Below are 22531 nucleotides of genomic sequence, written 5' to 3'. Positions count from 1 at the left end.
ACACCCACTTTGCCATCATAAACAAACTAAAATGTTGAGCCTGCTCCACCATTCAATAATATTCCATAATAACTCTTGAGCCTGCTCTGCTGTTTCATAAGATCACAGCTGACCGTCCAGTTTCACAAAGCAAAAGCCAGCCAGACGGACCTTAAATGTGGTCACTGCAGAAACAAAAGGTATTGATGAAATTTTTCAAGGATTACAGGTACCCAATTGAAATTAATATATCAACTACATGATGGAAGAAAAGGGGAAACTAAGCAAAAGATAACAACTCAATGTGAAAGAAAAATAGGGACAATATTCAAGCAGGACATATGAGGAGGAATTAATAATTTTATGGCATTTTCTGCAAGAAATTATTTTCCACATCCTATTGGAATTGAATGTTGGCAGGGTCCCATTCCGAGCAATCTGAAATGATCCAACCTGTTTCAGATGTGTGAATATACCTGAGAAGTGCAATGACAGGAGGCATAGCAAAACTCTGGATATCCAAGTAGTTTCATCCTCTCCTGCAACTTATGAGTGACCACTGGTTTCTCCCTAGCTAAGTGAAAATGGTTTAAGTTAATAAAACATTCAGGATGAGATCAAATTTATAGAGCTACATCATATTCATAATACATTGGTTTTGTTGGGATTGTGTTTTGAAGGGTGTAATAATTTAAAGAAGTCCAACATCCTAACCCCACCCCAACCCTCCGCCAACCAGCCAGCAATTCACCCTTGTCTGGAAATGTACAACAGCATAGTTCTCTCCAATTACCCTGGCTTCCTGGAAATTAAAACAAGAATCTTTTGTATGCTGTTGAAAACAGCTCAGATGACAGTGTTAAGAAATTGTGTGGCAATTTTCTTTAAAAAAAATGGTTGGGGAAGGGATGTGGAATTGTGAGGTCATGTGATGAAATCTCCAGCTGTGCTTAACAACATTACTCCCACATCCCAAAGACATGCAGGTTGATAGGTTAATTAGCCACTGTAAATTGCTCCTTGTATGTAAACGTGTGATAGAATCTGTGAAAGTTGATGGGAATATGGTGAGAAAAAATGGGCATAGTGCAGGATCAGTGAAGAAATGGGTGGTTGATGGTTAGCGTGGACTTGATGGGCTGAAGGGTTGTTCTCTGTTGTAACTAAATGATTATAATTCTATGTCTATGCAAGGTAGAACATATACAGGCCATCCCCTGTTTAGAATGCAGACTTATGGACAACCCTACGTATGAGCAATCTCCTACAATATTATTAAATTCAAAAGTCTGATGTACGTACATTTGTTCATTCCTATGAACTGCAGAACTAGTTTGCTCTCTCCACTTTTTGTAATGGTTAATTCTTATCAGTCTTTTATGCCTTTGATGCCATTCATTACAAAACTGTGGAGGTATGATTACTATATCAAGTGATTTTTGTGTATTTTCCGACTTATAGACAAAATCGACTTAAGGATGTATGTAAAAACGGAACCCAATCACTACCCGGGGACATCAGGTATTCATGTTCAGAATTCCCAATGGAATGGTGGTGCAAAACAAAGTATTTATAAATAAGAGGAAGGCCATTCAGTAGAGACACAAGAGACTGTAGATGCTGGAAATCTGAACAAATATGTATCAGTATGTAAACAGATCAACTCTTGGGGAATCAGCACAATGCAAGTTGCTATCAGGATTGAAAGAATAAATAGAAGATACAGTGAATGATCCAGCTAACTGAAATTCAGAGACCACCTTCAGAAAGAAACCAGATTAATTATTTTGGTGAGTGCAAGTCATTTCATCCTGCAATCATATTGCTGAAACCCAAGGACCAAAAGTACTGATTTTCAAGCCAAAATATTAAAAGATTCAGTGGGGAGTGTGCTGAGTTAGGCCTAAAACCCAACTGGGGAACAGTACAAATCAGTGCAATACAGTTTCTGAGTTTCTTTCACAAATTATAAATTAAAAGGTCTTCCCCATCTCTGTACTCTGGTTTAGATCACAGAAATTTAAACTTGCTACACCTAAGAGGACTTGTGAGTAAATCCATGTAAAACATTGGAAATTAAATTTTTAAATATAAAATGGCAGGAAGAAAACTGAGTGAAATAAGTTACAATTATCTAAATGTATCTAGGGTGTCTGACAGAGAAATTGTGAACATCCATATTCCTGCCAAAGAAAAAATAAACTGGTTTTACAGTAAGTTGTGTGATAACAATGGATTGGACTTGTATAGTATCTTTAACGTAGTAAAATATCCCAAGTTCCTGGAGCAATTTAACCAAGGAAATACTGAGACAGATAATACAAACACAAATATATTAGAGCCCCTTTTTCAAAATTTTGTAAAGTTAAGAGAAGAATACATACTGTTTAATAATTTACAAAAAGTCTTTCTCAATCCCTAATGTTAACACTACCAGGTTAATATATTATTAACCTAAAATAAATAGTCACTCTTAATCTCAGAGAAGTTGTTCTGTAGCTGCAACATTTTAATTTAACCCAGCTTTTTTTTTACCAACCTGATGGTGATTTGGAAAGTCTCTGAATATGAAACTTCTTTTCATTATTAGTTTTGTGGCTCTCTTTCAAAGCAATACTGGGCAGGAACGCACGTAAGCACTTTAATTTAAAGTTCTTTCGGAAATCATTATTACTCAGTAAATAATATGTTCCCTGAAAATAGTAATAATCACCAGTTTTTTTTGCTAATTGGTATTAATTTGAAATCTGTATTTCTAATATTCCTTTAGCTACATAAAGTACTTCTCAAATTATAGAATCGCTGGTAGGACATGAAACAAAATTAAATTCTAGAATTTAAATGAATTTTCATATTGGTCAGGGTAGCTTGCTCATATTTTAATCAGTACCATGGAATCTTTTGCATCTACCTGAGAAAGCCTTGGTATAGCTATCTCCTCAAAAAGTCAGCTCTTTATACATTGCTCGGGACTGTTGCCCAAGATTTTTGTGCTTCAGTGCCTGAAGTGAGATTTGAACCCAAAACCTTTTGACTTGGGTGAGAGTGTGCCATAGCTGACTCACACACAATGATAAATACATACATTTGATCAGGGAGTGTTCTGAAATGTAAATGTTTTAAATTTCAAAACCTTTTGAATAATGTTCCTTTCACCTGAGCATAATGAATGTGTTCATTTTTTGGAATGTGTTCATTTTTTGGAACAACCTAGAGATGCTGTGTAATTTTCCCAAACGTTTGATAAAATCTCAACTGTCAAAATAAAGGTTGGACATACTTTCCTTGTAAATGAGCTTGAATAGGTGTGGAATTTATCCTTTACTGTGCATTATACTATATAAGTGTATTTGACTTGCATTGTAGTAGAACATATTTGTTGCCATAAAAACAGAAAATGCTGAAAACACCCCATCAGAAACATTCCCTTTGTCCTCTCCATCCCTCCTCCACCGTCTCTACAACTTAAAACTTACTTTTTTCTCTTTCCCAATTGTGATGCAGTGCCCTCAACCTGAAAAAGTTAATGCTGTTTCTCTTTCTACAGATGCTGCCTGACCAGTTGAGTGTTCCCAGCACTTTTTATTTTATTGCAGATTGTCAGCATCTACAATTTTTGATTTACATTTGTTTCCATATCTTTTGTTTACTGTACAACTTGACTACATTTATAGGTACCTGATTACCGCACCCAAGGTACTTCGAGTTGGTGCATCTGAGACTATTGTGCTTCAAACATATGGATATACAGATCCATTATCCATCACAATTAGTCTAAAAAGCTGCCCAGACAGACAAAGGGTTTTTGCTGAAGAAAAGGTTTTGCTAAATAAAGAAAATGGATTTCAAGGATCTGTGAAGCTGATAGTAAGTTTGTTTTTAATCACAAAAGGGCTATAGCCATATGTTTTTGTGATATTGGCTTTGAATTCTTCCACAGTGTAATGATTTATTGCTATATAGCAACCTAAAAATTGCAAAATCAGATGTGATCATCCTGAATTAAATATGAGTACATATGAAATTTAGAGTAAAATACCACATGTTGAATGATACAAAAGGGTACCTTTGCCATGTTACCTTGATGTGTCTATGTCACTGAGAAATTTTTTTGATTTTGCTCATCCTTTCTGCTTGGTGATCCTTAGCAACAATTTCTACTTCTTCTTTTGTCCTAATATTTGCAGTCCTTTCTGTCCAACAATCAAGGATTTTGAGTGTCATTGATCCAGATATTAATTCAGTCCATAAATTTACCTATTTTCTTATTAGTTTGTATTTCATATCACTGCATGAAGACTAGTGATGTTTTTCCAGCTTTTGTTGTAGCATTTTAAATTAAACTTTTGAATAAAAAACTTAAAGAAAATCACCCACTTTACACTATAGTCTGTTTGGTCAACTAAAATTAATGGGGAGTGAAATTCAGCTGACATGACATCATCAAACTTCACACATCCGCTTAACCATGCTGAGCTGAAATCGCATTATCTAAAATAAGCAGCATTTATCAGCATTATTGAACTGAATGATAAAGTACTTTCAGCTTTCTTGCAAGACTGTTTCTTCTGTTTTCTGCTTTTAATTTTTGAAGTTTTCCTACGTGCGTCTAAACTTTTGAATTGTCTACTGAGAATGATGGAGGTTGTGCTGATATACTTTTTCTCTTCATTCTTTTCTCAGTATTAGAAATCAAAAGCTCTTAAACACAAAACAAGGCTATGGACCAAATGCAGACAAATGGGATAGGTTAGGCAAGATGGGCCGAAGGGCCATTTTCTGGGCTGTACAACTCTATGGGTCTATGACACTCAGCACATGGTTATCTCTGCTTCCACCATCCCCATAAGCAACAAGTTGCAGGTATTTACCATTTTTAAAAATGTTGTTTCTCACGTCCCCTGTGTCTTTTGCCCTAAAACTTAGACGTTTGTCCCCAGTATCGACAGCTAATGGGAAGAATTTTCATTTTTTCTATCTTATTTTAATTTTGTACATCTCTATCAAATCTTCCCGCAACTTCTCTTGCTCCGAGGGAACCAAGCCAACTTCTTCAACCTAACCCTGTAGCAAAAGTCTGTCATTCGGGGAACCATTTTGGTAATTCTCTTCTGCACCCTCTCAGGACCTTGACATCCTCCTGAAGTGTGGTGACTAGAACTGAACATAATAGTCCAGCTGTGGCCTAATCAGAAATTTGTAAGGGTTCAGCATAACTCACCAGCTTTTGCACTCAATACCTCTACTAATGAAGCCCAAGATCCCACATGCCTTCAAAAGCTAAGAAACCTGCCAAAGTTAGAAATCCAAATTAAAAACAAACAACATTTTAATTTGCAGAGAATGGGGAGGAGTGAGAGAGCAAAGTAAATATCTGTGATATTTTGTTACCATCCTCTTCCTGCAGTTGCTTGCTTCAAAAGAATAATTTTTTTTAGTGTCACATTCACTTTCACTGTAGCACCTTAGATGTTACTTTGTGGTCCCAAGATGGCTAGCACCAATTTCTCCACAGTGGGTAAAACATGCAGGTGCACTTGTATTTCCTTGCTATTGCCTGCTGTTATGTATCACCTTCTGGGGGGGGGGGTGGGGGGGGGAAGGGGAGGGAGGGAGAGGGAGAGAGAGAGAGAGAATCAGCCATCCTCACTGAACAGCTAGAGTTCATCTTTGGATACTGTATGTGAAACGTGCAACAGAGCTAGATATGTGAGAGGGAGATAGAGCATTTGAACCAAAGTGTTGATCACCAATTAGTGGGTAGGCTTTGGGAAATTAAATAATTGTGTAGTAGATATAGCTTGTGGGTAGGATATACTGTACCATTTGAAGATGAACTTGACAAGTTATGATATTTTATTAAATGTCTTCCTACATTACATCTAGGTTCTTACAGCAACAGTCTTAGCATTGATCTCAGCCATCATCATTGCCCACTGTCCCCTGTGCATTTTCTGCAAGGCCTCTTGCCTCTGCATACACTGGATGCCACTCGTTCTTTCACATCTTCCATCAAGATCTTCAATGAATTCTCTGAAAATGTGAATGGGTTTGTTTTCTTTTAAGTTCAAGCATTGCTCTAAGTATCACCGCCAAGAATGAGTTGTGAAGAATTTGTCACCATGCCTTTGTAGCCAAGATGCGCTACACCTTTAAGAATGGCAGGCAGTCTTTAAGTAGTGGTAGCTGCTTGAACTATTGGGTCCCCAGCTTAAGTGTACAGCCAACAGACTGTGTGAATACCGCTGGTTGCTTACTGAAATCAGTTATATGAAGTGGTAGCACATATTTAACTTATTACGTATGCATATTATCTTCAATTTTGCCATTTCAATCCTAACACTCAGTATTCTTCTTCATTTTTCTGAAAATGGCCAACCTTGCATTGATAGGATTTCATTAGCACAGGTAACTCTTGAGCTACCTTGTCCAAGATTCATATCAAGTAACAGCAGGGGTGGACTAAGTTGTGAAACCTCAACACTACCACATTGTGTTCAAATAGTTTGAAATTATTTACAGCCTAGGTTCACAGATGAAAAATTGTGAAGATTCACAAGATTGCCAGTACTCATGAAAATATCTCCAGTATTGATGGAGAGAAAAGGGGAAATTTTGTGGAAAAAGAAAATAACATTTAATATTGTAGTCACAAAGATTGTAGATTAAAATATCTGGACAATTTTTCTGTATTCTAGTTTGTGTTTGTATTCATTCCAATGCATTGAGTTGCAAATGGTGATTGGAAAATTGGAAGCACAAGAAAAAAGTAAAGATTGAACACGTAGTTGCTTACCATTCAATCTTGTACAACTATTACATCCAACATTTTTGTCACATACTGAAAAAGTCAATATTAAAATATGAATTACTTAATAATATTAGTCACAATGTTATAAATAATAAACAATTAATAATTGGATGATCATTGAAATAAAATCAGAAGAAACAACTGCATGCATGCCTATAAAAGTAAGTTTATTTTTTTAACAGATTTCACCAAAAGATTTACCTAGAAAGAAGGATGAAAAACAATGTGTGTACTTACAAGCATCTTCTGCAGAATTTACTAAAGAGGAGACGGTGCCAGTGTCTTACAAGAATGGTTTACTCTTTATCCAAACTGATAAACCTGTTTACACCCCTGATCAGTCAGGTATCAGTCTTAATCTTATTTTTCTATCTACAAAAGGTTATTGTTGAACCATTTTGATTTTGAATGTTCTAATTTAGCTATTGACTCTTGTCCATACATCTGGGGTAACATTTTCATCCTCATTACCAGGAGAGTAATAGATCCTCCTAGATTTTCACCCTTTTGATTTCAGATAGGTACAAGTGAACTCTGCTGGGTGAGTGAAGGCTCAGGACAGAGGACGAGGGTGGGTGGAGGAAGGAGCAGTTTACAAGAGAGGGAAGCAGCTTGGACCTATAAAGAAAAACTACTGCCCAGGTGTGAATTTCCAGTTAATGAGGCAAGCAGGTACCTGAGAAGTGTCCTTGGTGATACAGTCATCCAACATCTCCATCCACAATATGTAAAATGTAAATATAACTGCTGGTCTCACAGTCTGAATTTTTGGGGTTTGGTTCATTCACTGAAAGGAACACTTCTAAACAATGACTCTTTCTTTGACGAAAATAGCCTTGACTCCATAACACATTTTCCACACCAACTTTGTAACCACCCTGATTAACAAGGAATCATAAAAAAACATGATATATGAAGAATAACAAGGCCTTGGAGGCAGATGGTATCCCTGCTGAAGTTAGTTCTAAAACTTAACAGAACTTCAGTCACAAAGTCACAACCTTACCTCCAGCATTTGGAAAGAGGAAGACCTGCCAGAGGACCTCAGAAGTGCTGTAACCATGACCATCTTCAGGAAGCAAATCCGATGATGACAACTGCACAGGGGTTCCCCATTGTCTGTCACAAGGAAAGTCATCATCAGGGTCCACCTCAACCCTTCCTTCCAGTGACTAAACAGCATCCCCTCAAATAACAATGTGGTTTCTATCCATCTAGAGACCCAGTGGACAGGAAATGGCTTCAATGTTAGGAGAAATGCAGGGAGCAGCGTAAACAATTATTGACATCACAAAAGACTTTAATCCTTCTTAAATTTGGCTGCCCACAGAAAATTGTTTCCATTTTGTCTCTGTTCCATAATGGCATGCAAGCTATGATCTTAGCTAACAGGTCCACAACAGAAACACTCTCAGTGCAAACTGATGCTCAATGCTGCCTGCACCTTGCCTCTAAAAAAGCTTCCTGCTGGAGTGGAGATGGTATACAGGATAGATGAAAATTATTGGACCTATTTCACCTCCATATCAGATCCAAGGTCACCCAACATCATTCATCAAGCTACAGAAGTTAAATGAGGCTTGCGTATGCATACATTAGAAGACTGATCTTCAAGCCATTCTTACAAGTTCACTGAAGCATATGACATATTAAAGATACACAAAACAAAAGTCCTCTGAGAAGCAATTTCTTCATGCAGAGGGCAGTAAGTATATGGAATGAGCTGCCAGAGGAAGTGTTTAAGGCAGGTACAATGGTATCATTTAAGAAGCACTTGGATAGGTACATGGAGAGGCGGGGCTTATAGGGATATGGGCCGAATGCAGGAAATTGGGACTAGTTGGGTGAACAACATGGTCGGCTTGGACTGGTTGGTCTGAAGGGCCTGTATCCATGCTATTTTGCTATATGACTCTACCAACCTGCCCCTACTGTACAACACTGCTTCCTGACAATAAAAGTCCATGACAAGATGCTGGAAAACATGGACAACTCCTCAATGGCTCCTAGCCTATTCTCAGTGAAGACAGTCATCAATGATGGCATTCACCATGGCCTTAAGTGCACCAGCACAGCCTTTTGGCCACCTGAGGAAAAGTATTTGAAGATCAAGACCTCAAACTTGGCACAAAGGTCTTGGCAGACCAGTAATCACTGCCACCCTGCACACTTCTGAAGTACAACAGATGCTTCAATGCACTTGATGCCATCAACACTATTTCTGCAAAATCTTCTAAGTCCATTGGAAGATAAGCAAACCAAACTGTCCTCTCCCAGGCCAAGATCCCCACTGAAGTCCTAATTACACTCAGTTATCTCCTATGGGCAAACTATACTATTTGCATGCCTGACACCAGACTCTTGAAACAGACACACAAGCTCTGTAATGGCAAGAGATTTCCAAACAGACAGAAGGGAAGATTTGATGATGTTCTCAAGCCTTCCTGAAAAGTATAGCATCTCTTTCAATTCATGGAAATTCTTGGCCCAAGACTACTCAAAATGAAAAGGACTATTGGGCATGACTTTGAGAATCTCAGGTCCATTTGTTGGGCGCACATGGAAGCCCAGCATAAATGGAAGCATTGCACCACTTCCTAAACTATCCACCTGTCTTCCCTGTCAAAGCACACCCTGCCTCACCTCTGGAGACTCTGTTGGTTCCATTATGCCTTTATTAGCCATCTCAGAATTGGAGTGGAAGCAAGTCTGCGATCCCAGGTTACTGCTGAGGAAGAAGAGGGAAGGCTCTTGCTGATTGTAGGAACCTAGGATGTGTGTGAGAAAGTGAATAACCTTTGCAGTAGAATCATGGAAGATTTTCTGATTTGCAGTAATTGTTGAACTTGAAAACTGCATTTTCATTATTTATGTTTATTCAAATAGTTTTCTGATCTTTTTTATCTGTAGTGAAATTACGAATTTATTCTCTGAATGAAGAACTCAAACCAGCCAGAAGACCTATTAGCATTACATTTAAGGTGAGTTCTTTAAATTTAGACTATGACATCATTATTGGTTGTCAATTATAGATATGTGTAAACACTTAATTTTATTCTAAAATATAATACAACCGCAAAATATATCTGACATAAGATAATTATAAAGCTGCTGGGGGCAAATTTCAGACCTGTAGCATGTGACTTTTAGAGGTTATGAGGGCTATTTCAGTTATAATTGACAATTAATGGCCATAGGCACATTTGAAGCATTAGTCACAGTACTAACATATCAAGGAGGGTATTAGTGTACCTGCAGCTAATGGCTGCTGAATCTGTACAGATTATGTAGATCATTACTTCAGTCAGAAAGCAATATTATTTGTTAGGACATTTGGAGCTTAACACTCAAGCAAATGCCCCCTCAGCTGTTCAGCTGTAAATAAAGTCATTTACAGCCAAACATGCTTTCAGAAGCAGGTAAGATTCCCTCCAGCTATGATTCTGCAATTGTTTGGTGTTTTCTTGACATCCTTAATGTTGCTGAGTCCACCGATAGTTGTATGGCTGGGCCTGTGCTAGTCTCTTAGTATATTGACACACTGCAATCATGTTATGCAGCAAGCAGTCTGAAGTTAGCATTTTGCTCATATCAAAAGCAACAGACATGGGTTAATCCTGCATCGTGACCTCAATGTTTCTTTGCAGGGGCTATTTAGTTGCTTACCAGATTTAGGTATAAAAATAGAAAGGGTGGCATTGTGAGCAACGTGCTCTAATACCAGGAACCTCCTGTCCCCTTTATAAACATTATAATAATATGTCTTTAAAGAATGTTGTGACAAATTATCTGATTCTTAAATAAGCAAATTAAAAATAAAGTAATTTTGTTTGTTCTGCAAACAAGGATCCAGAGGAAGTAGAAGTGGACTATATAGAATATGAAGACCTCACTGGAATAATCTCAGTACCTGACTTCAAGATTCCATCTAATCCAAAGTAAATTATTATTGTTACTGCTGTTAAACAATATACAGAAATTCAGATTAAATATTATGTTTTCTGAGAATTCATAAACTTAAAAATTAATTTTAAATTTTCAAATGGAATTTGAGATCTTATTTGTTGACAAACTGCAAGTTTTAAGAGTCTTAGGATTCCTTTCATGTCAGCTTGAAAGTAATGGTGTAAAATTACACTTCTGTTGTGGACTATGTAATGTACAAGGCCAAGTGAAATTTTAACTATCACGTTGGCCACTTAGCTCTCTAGCCTTCTGTTATCCATAGTTTGTCTTATCGTGTTGAGAGAGCTTTGGTAACTTGAGCTTACTTAAATATAAACAGAAAGTCGGTATCAGTGGACAGAGAAACAGTTAACATTTCAGGTCTGAGGTTCTTTGTCAGAACTGAGAAAGAGAGAAACAATCTAGGTTGCAGAGAAGATGGAGGAAGGCAATGGGTGGAATAGGGGGAATTTCTAATAAGGTTAAAAAACTGTGACCATTAAGGGTCAATAAAACTTTTTTGTCTTTGTAATGTGTTGCTAGTGTTGTACAGTCTGTCCTACTGGAACATGCCCAGCAGGCCAAAATATACAAGTGAAAGAAAAAGTGTGACACTTTACTCTGTACTGTTATTGTTTTTACCTGTACTACATCAATACATTCTGTACTAACTCAATGTAACTGCACTGTGTAATGAATTGACCTGTACGATTGGTTTGTAAGACAAGCTTTTCACTGTACCTCGGTACAAGTGACAATAATAAACCAATACCAATACCAATGCCAATACCAAAATGAAGAGGGGGTGGCAGGCAAAAATGGCCAGTCCTGATATAATCAGAAAGAAAGAGTGAGTTATCTAAAAGTGGAGAATTTAATATAGAGCCTTACAGGTGGCAATATGTCCAGATGAAAGATGAGAGGTTGTGCCTTGACTGAACTGACCATTTTGCCTACCATCCCTCTCTTCCTTTTCTTTCATTTGTATACTCTGGCTTACTAGGAATGTTCCAGTGAAACTGGTCACCAATGTTGGGCACAGCTGCACCTACCAGGGTTCGATCCTGATCGCGGATGCTGGCTATATGGAGTTTGCATAGTCTCCTTATGAATCTGTAGGTCTCCCCTGAGTCCTCTGGTTTCCTTCCACATCCCAAAGACATGTTGATAGGTTAATCAGCTACAGTAAATTATCTCACAGTGTAGGAAAGTAGCAAAAAATCAAAAGATGGGCTTTTCCTCTCTCAAAGTTGCAGGGTTACAAGGAAATTGGAGGGAGAATGGGACAGATAGGATTACTCTGATGGGCTGAATGGCTCTCTGTTTCATGATAGGTAAGTGCCCACTCAAAGCCCTCATGCACCTGCATCTGACCTCAAGTTTGCAGTGCACAAGCACAGAAGTCCAGCATGTGCCTACGCATGCAATAGAGCTAGCTGGCAACTTTGTATGAACCTATGGCCCATTGCCATTTTGCAAATGAAAGTATCTTAAATTCAGAAATATTTCTGTAGAACTCAGATGGATTATTAAGATTGTTATCTATCTTATATGTAAATTACACTAAATTTCTTTTCAGGTATGGTATATGGAAAATAGAAGCTTCATATAAAAATGACTTCACAACTGCTACTTCAACACGTTTTGAGATCAAAGAATATGGTAGATCTATACTTTATGTTCTGACACTAGTATGAACTAACAATTATGAATCTTGGTACAAATAAATAAAATTTTAAAAATTTATATATTCAGGCAAAGTAAAACTTGAATAGGAATATGAGTAAAATCAAGCTGTTAGGAACATTTTTTGTAGAACATTATGCAGGAAATCAGTCTCTCTTTAAATTCGACCAAGTCAGAATTATTAGGCAGAGTCAATGTTGGCTGAAATTGTCAGTTCCCATTGGTCTTGGATTTTCATGCATACACTGTCAAACTTGGAACTCAGGGTGGGGATGAAGAAGGTAACATTCTAATTCTTTTTCTTTATTTTGATGGTTTTAATTGTTTCTGTTTTTAATTTAAATTGATTGAAGTTTTAATAATCAATTTTCAATAATTTGCCTTGATCTTAATAATTTTCATACAGTCAGATATATAAAAAAAGAAGCCGCAGAGTTTTGACAAGAGATTTAAGCTTCCCTTTTTCCAAAGTCTATCAAGGGCATGTGGGGGTAGGGCATCTTGACTGTGTCAACTGAGGCCAAGTCATGACTGGAGCTAGCTGGCTGAGGTGAGTGTAAGTATGATGGGACTGTATGTGGTAGTTCTAGGTGGCGGGCTGGGTCCAAGATGATCTGGCTCATTTATTCTTCTTTACTGCAATAAGAATGAATTATTTGGTTATTTCATTATATTCACCTTTTGTCTTAAAAATTGACCCAGATTTCTGCAGTGTGGTGTCATGGCTCATTTAAGATGGTACTGAAATGCTGCAGAAAATAATTGTGGATTAGACTTGATTAAAGTTGCTTTAACATTGTTGTTATCAAGCTAGAGAGATAATTCAACACCCAAAATTATCTCATCATTTCCATCATTTCACCCTAATTTGTTAAGACATCTAGAGCAATAATTAAAATCTGAAGGGAAAAACATATTTGTAAACATTAAATTTCAGTTCCAGACAAGTTGCTTAACAGTAATGAAGATCTATAATAAAAATATCACAGATTGAAATAGATAAGCCCAAACATTTTCTTACAGTGTTTAGTGCATATTAGAATACTAACTTCACATCTTTCATTTGATCATCACAGTTATTTTGGCATGATAATGAAGTAACATAGATTCTAGATGAGCAGGACAATTTGGACAGCAGTTCCATCATTCTTATGCAGTGACAGAGTTGTTGATTTACTATTTAATAACGAGCAGTGATAGCACGACCATCATCTTATTCTAAAACCCTGGTTACTTAAAGTAAGTAATTGGTGTTCAGTAGCGTAGTGAGTAAAAAGAAAATTAAGGAAACCGAGGAATGTTTAGTTATGAATAAGTAATATGTAAGCTATTTAGTTATTGGTCCAACACTTCATAGTGAGAAATATTTCAGTACTTATTACAAAGTGGTATACAACATTATTAAATTTAAAATTCTTATTATTTAATTTTTAAAATTTTTATTAATAATAAAATTAAGGCAAATTTTATAGTTGTCACCAGTTTTTAACAAAGTCAGAACAGTTCTTAATTCTAACTAATGCAAATCATATTCATAACATCAAATGTTGTGCAACAGTCTCCAAATACTGGAAAATGGAATCTTCCCAGTCAGTCCTATGAGATAGTAGGTAGATTAAGTTGTATAAATTGGGCCAATTATATCATTTCATGGCATATTTGATATCTTTTTAGTGTTGCCAATCTTTCTCATCTCGATCAAGCCAGAAAAGCACTACATTTCTTTTAAGGAATTTGAAAGATTTACAATAACTATAACAGCAAGGTAATCATTCACCTTTTCTCTTTTTGTGATATTTGAAATTTACTTTAATTCATTATTTGACATTTATGTCATCAATGTGATTGCAAAATTTCAACATTATCATAGATGTTGGACATAAAATAGTTGATATTAAGGATGTCAGTTATTTGAATATAATTTCTTTAGCTTGCTAACATGTGGCTGTATCATATAATACATTAACAATGGCACCACTTTGGACATTTTGTGGAAATGAATTAGCCCAGTGGCCACTGTTCATAATTAAAGTTCTTAACCTGTGGCTAACTCAATTAAGTTATCAGATTGTTCTGATGTAGTAATGCACAGATAATTTTTATATATTTTAATGAACATTAATAAAATCTGAAAGTAAACAAGAGGAGAAGGCACCTAATTGATTATTTGGAGGCTGCATTTTTATATCATGTGACTATTAATGTACAGTGTGCAATTGTGTGAAATAAGAGTTATGTTTTTATGGCTGAGATTGACTGTTATAGACACTATTAATTATCTGTTTCATAAGATGAATTAAACATTTAATAGACATTCTGTTTATCAGATCTGAGACATGGTAGTTTTATTTAATGCCAGAAAAAATTACAAACCAATGGTAATATTACTATATGAGTTTGATGTTATAGATATGACAACTTGAAAGTATTTCTTCAATTTCTATCATATAAAGGATTTTATTTTTCAACTGTTGTTCTCTTATGGTATCATGAAGTTAATTTAATTGTGACTGGTATATATTGCACGTATATGAATGCAGAGCACATAGATTCATAGAGTTATATAGCACAGAAATAGGCCTTTTGGCCCTACTGGTCCATGCTGACCAAATGCCTGCATTCCTCTAAACCTTTCCTATCATGTACCTGTCCAAATGTCTTTTAAACATTGTAAGTGTACTTGCCTCTACCACTTCCTCTGGTGGCTCGTTCCATATACCCACCACTGTCTGTGTGAAAACTTGCCCTTCATATCCCCTTTAAATCTTTCCCCTCTCAACTTAAACCTATGCCCTCTAGTTTTAGACTCCTCTACCCTGGGAAAAAGATTGTGACCATCTACCCTATTAATGGCCCTCATAATTTTATAAATCTCTACAAGGTTACCCCTCAGCCTCCTTCACTTCAAGGGACTATGTACTACTACCCAAGGTCTCACTGTTCAATAATGCTCTCCATCACTCTGCCATTCATTTTGTATGTTCTGGCCTGGCTTAACTTCCCAAAATGCATCACTTCGTACTTGTCTGAGTTAAATTCCATCTGCCATTCCCTTGCATATTTTCCCAGTTGTTCCAGAACCTGTTGCAACCTTGGACAAACTTCTTTGCTCTCTACTATATCACTGATTTTGGTGTCATCTGCAAATTTACTACTCATGTCATCAACACTTCAAATCATTAATATATGTAACAAACAATAAAGGACTCGGCACCAATCCCTGCGGCACATGACTGGTTACAGATCTCCAACATGAAAAGCAAACCTTCACTACCACAGTTTGTCTTCTACCACCAAGCCAATTTTGTATCGATTTTGCTATCTATTATTACTTTCTGGAACAGCCGACCATAAGGGACCTTGTCAAGGCCTTGCTAAGCTCCATATAGACAATGTCCACCACTCTGCCGTTGTCAATCGTCTTGGTCGCTTTCTCAAAAAATTCAATCAAATTTGTGACTATCCTTAATCAGTTCTTGCTTTTCCAAATGCAAGTGGAGTCTCCCTTCACTGACGCAAGGCTCATCAGCCTGTAGTTCCATGATTTGTCCTTGCATCCATTCTTAAATAAAAGCACAACATTGGCCATCCTCCAATCTTCAGGTACCTCACCCGTGGCTAATGAAGATACAAAAATCTCTCCTAGGGCCCCAGCAATCTCTTTTGCTTCCCATGTCTTGAGATGAAAATCTACAGTTAGAATTGTTGATTTTGTAAACTGCATTACTTATGTTCACAATTAACTGAATAACTTTGTGCAATTTTACAGCTACTTTTATAAAAAAATAGTATCAGCTGCATATGTCTTTGTACGTTTTGGAATTCTTGATAAATACAGTGGAAAGCAAATAATGCCAAATGCAGCACAACGTGTCTTGGTAAGAGAAAACAAATTATGATAAACACGAAATTGCCATAGATTTTGATTGCTGTTCAGCAAAGGTTCAGTGTTGGGAATATAATACAGAAGCTTATGAAAGGTCAATGTAGAGAATGGCTCCTCATGTTTAGTTTTGCTGTGCAAACTGATCATGAAGAAAGTAAGAGACAGGGCGAAAGAAGTATGGACAGAGATGTGAAGTATAAGGTACATAGAACAAATACTCTGGAAGCCCCAGATCACATTATTTGCATTAATTATTACACTGACTTGAGATTTGAAAGAAAGTAGCGATCAATTTAATTATTTACCTCAGTTTGCCTCAACCCCTGAAGCATATGTCATTAATTTGAAGCATGTTGTCTTTTTGGTTTCAGAAAAAAGAACTGCACTAAACAGCATAGTTATGTAAGAAACTGAGAACAAGGGAATGAACCAAGATACATCTCCTTCTATGTGTATAAATATATATAAATTTATTTTATTACAAATCTTATGCTGTGCACTTTAAACCATGACTCCCTATAACCAAAAAAACAAAAGGCAGCTGACTCATGGGAATACCAACATATGGAATTTCCCATCAGTGCAAATACCATCCATTGTTGTCATGGACAAACTGGTGTACCTATGGATATTACTTTACAGCGATTCAAAAAGGCCAACACTTCTTCGAAGGCATTTAAGAATAAACAGTAAATCTTGCCTTTGACAGCAACACTCAAATCTCATGTTTGAATAAAAAAAGAATGTGCTTTTTCTAAAATCTTGCCTATTGATACTTACTATTTTTTCATCAGAAATCCTCATAAGCACATATATAAAAGAGGTTCCCCATGTAAACCTCATGAATTTATAAATGCCTCCTTTGCTGAACGGTAGCTTTGTTCCTTCTAGTTTCCTGGTCTGCATTGCTCCTGCATTCCAAACTGCTTCAAGGTTTGCTGTTTGACTATATTAAAAAAATGTTAAATGAATGTGTATTCTAACAATAAAGATAGAATGTATAAATTAAACTGAGAATTGGATTATGCTTGCTCATCGATCTAATTATACCTGCTGCCAGATCTGTTGAATTTTAAGGATGGATATGGATTTGATTCCCTGTGAGCAATAAGGGAGATCTACTTGTAATATATCAAATTGTTGTTTACAGTGAACACTTCTTGTTCACTTTAACCTCTATTACAATCTTAAATTCTATTTTGTGTATTAATATTTTAGTATAGTATAACTGTAACTTTGATATTTTCTCATCAGACCAGGTGGTAGAGTTGCATTTCTTTCTTTGTGTTGCTCAGTTCTTCATTCTTTATCGGACATCAAAGCTTCTGTCCCAGTTATGTCTACTTTGGACTTCTTTTGGCTTTCTTTCAATTCTGTCACAACTTTTAGATCCTACACTTCCTTTGCATTGCTGCTGTTTCTTCTTTTTGCCTGCCACATGGGAGATTTTGGGTCACAGTGGAAGGAAGCTCATACCCAGGTTGTTTAGCTTTGGATTTCAAGGCAATCGAGCAATAGCAAAAAGCAGCATGAAAGCAGTGAAGTTCCAAATAGCTTGTCTCATGTTCTTGCTTTCAGGCCTTGTCCAAACATTCTAGCACTGTGGCCTCACATTCCTTCTCCACTCTCTGTCTCTCTGTCTCTCTCTCTCTTTCTTTAGTGCTTCTCCTCTGACTTGCCTTCTGACTTTGAGTTCTACTTCCTCGCACCCACATATTGCTTTTACTTTATTTTGGTCAATGTAACCCTTTGTCACAATCTTCTTCTGAAGCGAATTACTCATGATTTACATAATCATATTTCCAACTTAGATGAATGTACATTCAATGAACTGTTGTTCCTATTTAACATCCTTGATTTGCAAAAAACAGGTACATGATCAACATTTTCACTCAGTGAGCCACAAGGTTGCATTGTTTAGGGCAATTGAAGTCAGAATTAATATTTAGTTTTCTTTGGAAACTTTGGTACAGTATTAAATAAAATTAGCAAATTTTTACTCTTATCAGATGTTAAATGGAGTTACAACTGTAGAGTTCAACACTAAGGCCGCAACTGAATCAATTGGCCGATACAGCATTGAAGATCTTAATGAAGATTTTTTGTACATTGGAGTGACAGTTCATGATTTTTCAGGTATAAGATAATAATTCTTTACTAAAGAGCTGAAAGAGTCTATGCATGTTCCACAGTCTGCTGTACTGAAAGAGTGAATGGGACAGACTGATAGAAGATCTGTGAATCTGATGTTTGTCACAATGAGAAAGGCTTTGGCATCTTGATACTGTGATGCATCACAAGCTTAAAGTTGTATTCACCAATCTATAGATTAGCATTTAGGGCTCAGTCATCCTGCTTCTTTTGTTACCAAATTTCTTACGTATCTTCTTTGTGGTCCCAGATGTTTAGGACATGTAATCATTACTTCTGTAATGTCAAGGATCTCTAAACCCTTTGATAGCTTAGTCAGCTTGTTCATACTTCATCCAGGAGTGCTTCCAATGTCAGAAACTTGTATGAAGCATCAAACACCCAGGTCTAGAATGGAAGCTAACTGTAAACAAGGTATAAACCAGGTACCTGTGGTCTGTGGTGTGTTCACACTGCAAGTGCAGACCTACCAATTAAATCTAGATTTTCTAGTGAGAATAACGTGGTGATAGATCATTGTGCAACATTTGAGAGAAAATAATTTCAAATGTTTTGCATTTGATGCAAATAAAATTGCTGTGGCTGGAAATCTGAAACAAAAGCAAAAATGCTGGAAACAGTCAGCAGGTGAAGCAGCATCTACACATTGAGAAACAGAGTCAATGTTTCAGGACAGTGACCATTCGTCAACACAGGTAGGTCATTCACCTGGAAATTGACTCTGTTTCTCTCTCCACAGATGCTGCCAGACCAGCTGAATGATTCCAATAACTTCTGTCCTTGTTTTAGATACACATTTGTATGTTAGTATCCTTGTGTGAGCATCATCACCAGAAAAACTGCAGGGGTTCATTCAGACAGGAAGGGCTTTAACAATGTTGTCTGCATTCTAAAATAAATCCAAAAAATGTCTGCTTTTGTTGATGTGAAATTGTTCTGATAATTATCAACTCAGTAATAGTCTTAAAAAGTGAAATATTCAAATTCTTGATGGGCAGGTTGTTGTACTGTGCAATGGAGATTTAGAAAAATAATGTTAGAAGAAGTCAGAGAATTGCACCAGTCAGAAATAATCACTTTTTTGTTGCATTTACTGTCAGCTGGAATATCTGAAGATGCTGAAAACACTGGAGTTAAATTTACAGCCTCACCGTATGTAATTAACCTGGTGGGAACTCCACTCTTTGTAAAACCTGGGCTTCCATATAGCGTCATAGTAAGTAAAAGGAGTTACATTTTCAGCTTCTGCAGCATGAATCTGACCTATTTAATGGATTTTATTTGTTCTTCTAACTTGCCTAAATATGCAATGTTACAAATGATATTTAAGTCATCATAATTCCTTTGGAGCAACTCATTTGGAGGCACCAATCTCAAATTAGCTTGTGTAGACGTGGATGAACTGGACAAATCTGATGGTCCTTTTTTTTAAATTAACTTTGCAAAGGTGCAAGCAAGACAACAGATGTTGGTAACCTTGACTAAAATGGGAACGATCTTTCTTTCATAATTAAAGAGGTGGGGGGAAATTCTACCCTAAATGTCAGCCATTCCTTTCATTGGCCAAAACTGCTGTAGTTTTTAATTTTAAAAATATTTGTATTGCTTATAAATGTAAATCAATGTCTAGGAGTAGGTTACTTCCAATACTGCCCCTCTTAAGGTAGTTTGTCAGTTTTGAGCATTATAGGAAGCATAAAATTGGGCAGGTGGTTGCTGTTGTTAGTGCCACCATATTGTCATCTCAGCATGGTAGGAGATTTTTGTTTGGTGACACATTGGCACTGCTAGTACAGCTGCTTCCTCACAGCTGCAGCGACCAGGATTCAATCCTGACCTCCAGTACTGTCTGTGTTCCCGTTGTGATTGTGTGGGTTTTCTTCAGATGCTCTCATCTCCTCCCACAACCCAAAGCCGTGCAGGTTGGCCGATTAGTTGGCCGCTATAAATTGCCGCTAATGTGTACATGAGTAGTAGAATCTGGTGGAGGAGGTGGAGTTGGTGGGAATTTGGGGAGAATAAGAAGCAATTAAAATAGGGCAAGTGTAAATGGGTGCTTGATGGTCTGTGTGGACACTGAGAGTGAAGAGCCAGTTTCTGTGCAGGATAACTCTATTTGAGATCATTTTCACAGCTATATTTTAACCCTGAAGTTTATTTTAATTTATTAAAAATTAAATGCATAACAAATTCATTGTCTTGATGGTAAAATTGATGGCACAGTTGCATTATGCACCATTGGATGACCCTTATGGTGACATCTTTAAATTTGCCTATTCTGCTACAAATAGGCTCCGTAATCCAATGTTACAAATAGGATCTATAATTCATGGTAAAGCAAACCTCATGACTCAGAGTAACCTGTAAAACATTCAGCATGATCTTTTCATGTTACTCACATTAAGACTATCAGAATATCATTGCATGGTATTTATAGTTCTGCTCTTGAGATTTTTTTGCTTATTCATATATATTAACTTAACTGATCATTAGTAGTTGATTTCCAGTGATTGATTCGACCAATTGACAACAGCAGTTGCTCTTTTCAAGGTGACAGGATGATGAGGTAGAAATGAGATGAAATTAAACTCAGATAGAAACAATCTTAAAAGTAAATAGAACATATCACCATTTACCATATTTTCTCGTGTAGATTTATAGGATTCATTAGCAATGGTACTGAATTGGTTTACTGTCACGTAGGTAGACACTTTTTTTTAGCAGCTAGGTGTTACATATCACAAGGATAGACATCAGAAAGGAAAGTCTGATGGGAAAATCATACAGTGGTAACAAAGCCTTTCTGATTTTCCTCTGTTAAATTGAATGGAAGTAAAATCATGGGATTTGTCAAGGGTTTGTGACTCTTGCTACTAGATCTTGCTTTCAGTACTCTGCAAAGATAGTGCTGAAAACTCATATGGTATAGAGAAGTTTCCCTTCCCATTAATGTGTGTTTCTTGCTTGCTGATCACTACCTGTAGCAGACTTGCATGAGTTCAAGATGTCATCATGTGGATTGGTCATTCTGCAGTGCACCCTTCTAATGAGCCAATAGTTTTACTTCATTCCTGTAGTAAAGGAGCAAACCTATATCTTTTGCTCAGAACAGCAAAGTGATATCAGTTTGCAATGAAGGTTCACCAGTTTGACAACTGGATTGATGAGTTTCTCTTATGAGGAGAGATTAAGCAGACTGAGTCTGTACTCTCTTGAATTCAGAAGAATGAGAAGTGATCTCAATGAAATGCACAGAATTCTAATAGGACTTGAAAGATAGACGTGGGGTTGAAGTTTCTCATGTCTGGAGTGTCTAGGACCTTTGATAAGGTTCCACATGGTAGGCTGCTATGGAAAGTTAGATCACACGGGATCCAGAGGGGGCTACCTTATTGGTTACACAATTGGCTTAATGGTAGGAAGCAGAGGGTGATGGTGGAAGGTTGTTTTTTGGACTGGAGGCCCGTGACTAATGGTGTTCCCCAGGGGTCGATGCTAGGCCCATTGCTATTTGTCATCCATATCAATGATTTGAATGAGAATGTACCAGGCATGGTTAGTAAGTTTGCAGATGATACTAAAATAGGTGGTGTTGTTGGCAGTGAAGATGGTTATCAGGATTTCCAGAGGGATCTTGATCAACTGGGTAAATGGGCTGAGGAATGGCAAATAGAGCTTAATTGAGATCAATGCGAGGTGTTGCATGTTAGGAAGAAAAATGAGGGTAGGGTTTTCACAGTGAACATTAGGCCCTGGGGGAATGTTGTATAACAGAGGGACCTGAGAGTAGAAGTACATAGTTCCCTGAAAGTGGCATTGCAGGTAGACAGGGTGGTGAAGAAGGCTTTTGGCACACTGGCCTTCATCAGTCAGGGTGTTGGGTATATACGTTGTAATATTATGTTGCAGTTATACAAGACCTTGGCGAGGCCGCATTTGGAACGTTGCGTTCAGTTTTGGTCACCCTGCTGCAGGAAAGACGCCATTAAGCTGGAAAGAGTGCAGAGGAGATTTACGAGGATATTGCTAGGACTTGAGGGACTGAGTTATGGAGAGATGTTGAGCAGGTTGGG

At 37.0% G+C, this 22531-nt stretch overlaps 1 protein-coding gene across 1 annotated transcript in view; it reads left to right on the top strand.

Moving 5' to 3' along the window:
- The first annotated feature begins 2466 nt into the window (after window positions 1–2466).
- Window positions 2467–22531, top strand: part of c5 (complement component 5) — an 83691-nt gene continuing 63626 nt past the window's right edge. The window contains exons 1-10 of the mRNA XM_052037186.1: window positions 2467–2611; window positions 3654–3846; window positions 6973–7135; window positions 9701–9771; window positions 10637–10728; window positions 12315–12397; window positions 14096–14186; window positions 16191–16299; window positions 18317–18443; window positions 19559–19674. Of these exons, the coding sequence (XP_051893146.1) occupies window positions 2547–2611; window positions 3654–3846; window positions 6973–7135; window positions 9701–9771; window positions 10637–10728; window positions 12315–12397; window positions 14096–14186; window positions 16191–16299; window positions 18317–18443; window positions 19559–19674 (1110 nt within the window). The 5' untranslated portion in view covers window positions 2467–2546. The remainder of the gene's footprint in view (window positions 2612–3653; window positions 3847–6972; window positions 7136–9700; window positions 9772–10636; window positions 10729–12314; window positions 12398–14095; window positions 14187–16190; window positions 16300–18316; window positions 18444–19558; window positions 19675–22531) is intronic.

This window comes from Pristis pectinata, chromosome 23 (genome assembly GCF_009764475.1).
Source record: "Pristis pectinata isolate sPriPec2 chromosome 23, sPriPec2.1.pri, whole genome shotgun sequence".
NCBI classification, from domain to species: domain Eukaryota; kingdom Metazoa; phylum Chordata; class Chondrichthyes; order Rhinopristiformes; family Pristidae; genus Pristis; species Pristis pectinata.
The sequence above is the reverse complement of the archived record's forward strand: the minus strand, read 5'-3'. Positions and strand labels throughout refer to the sequence as shown.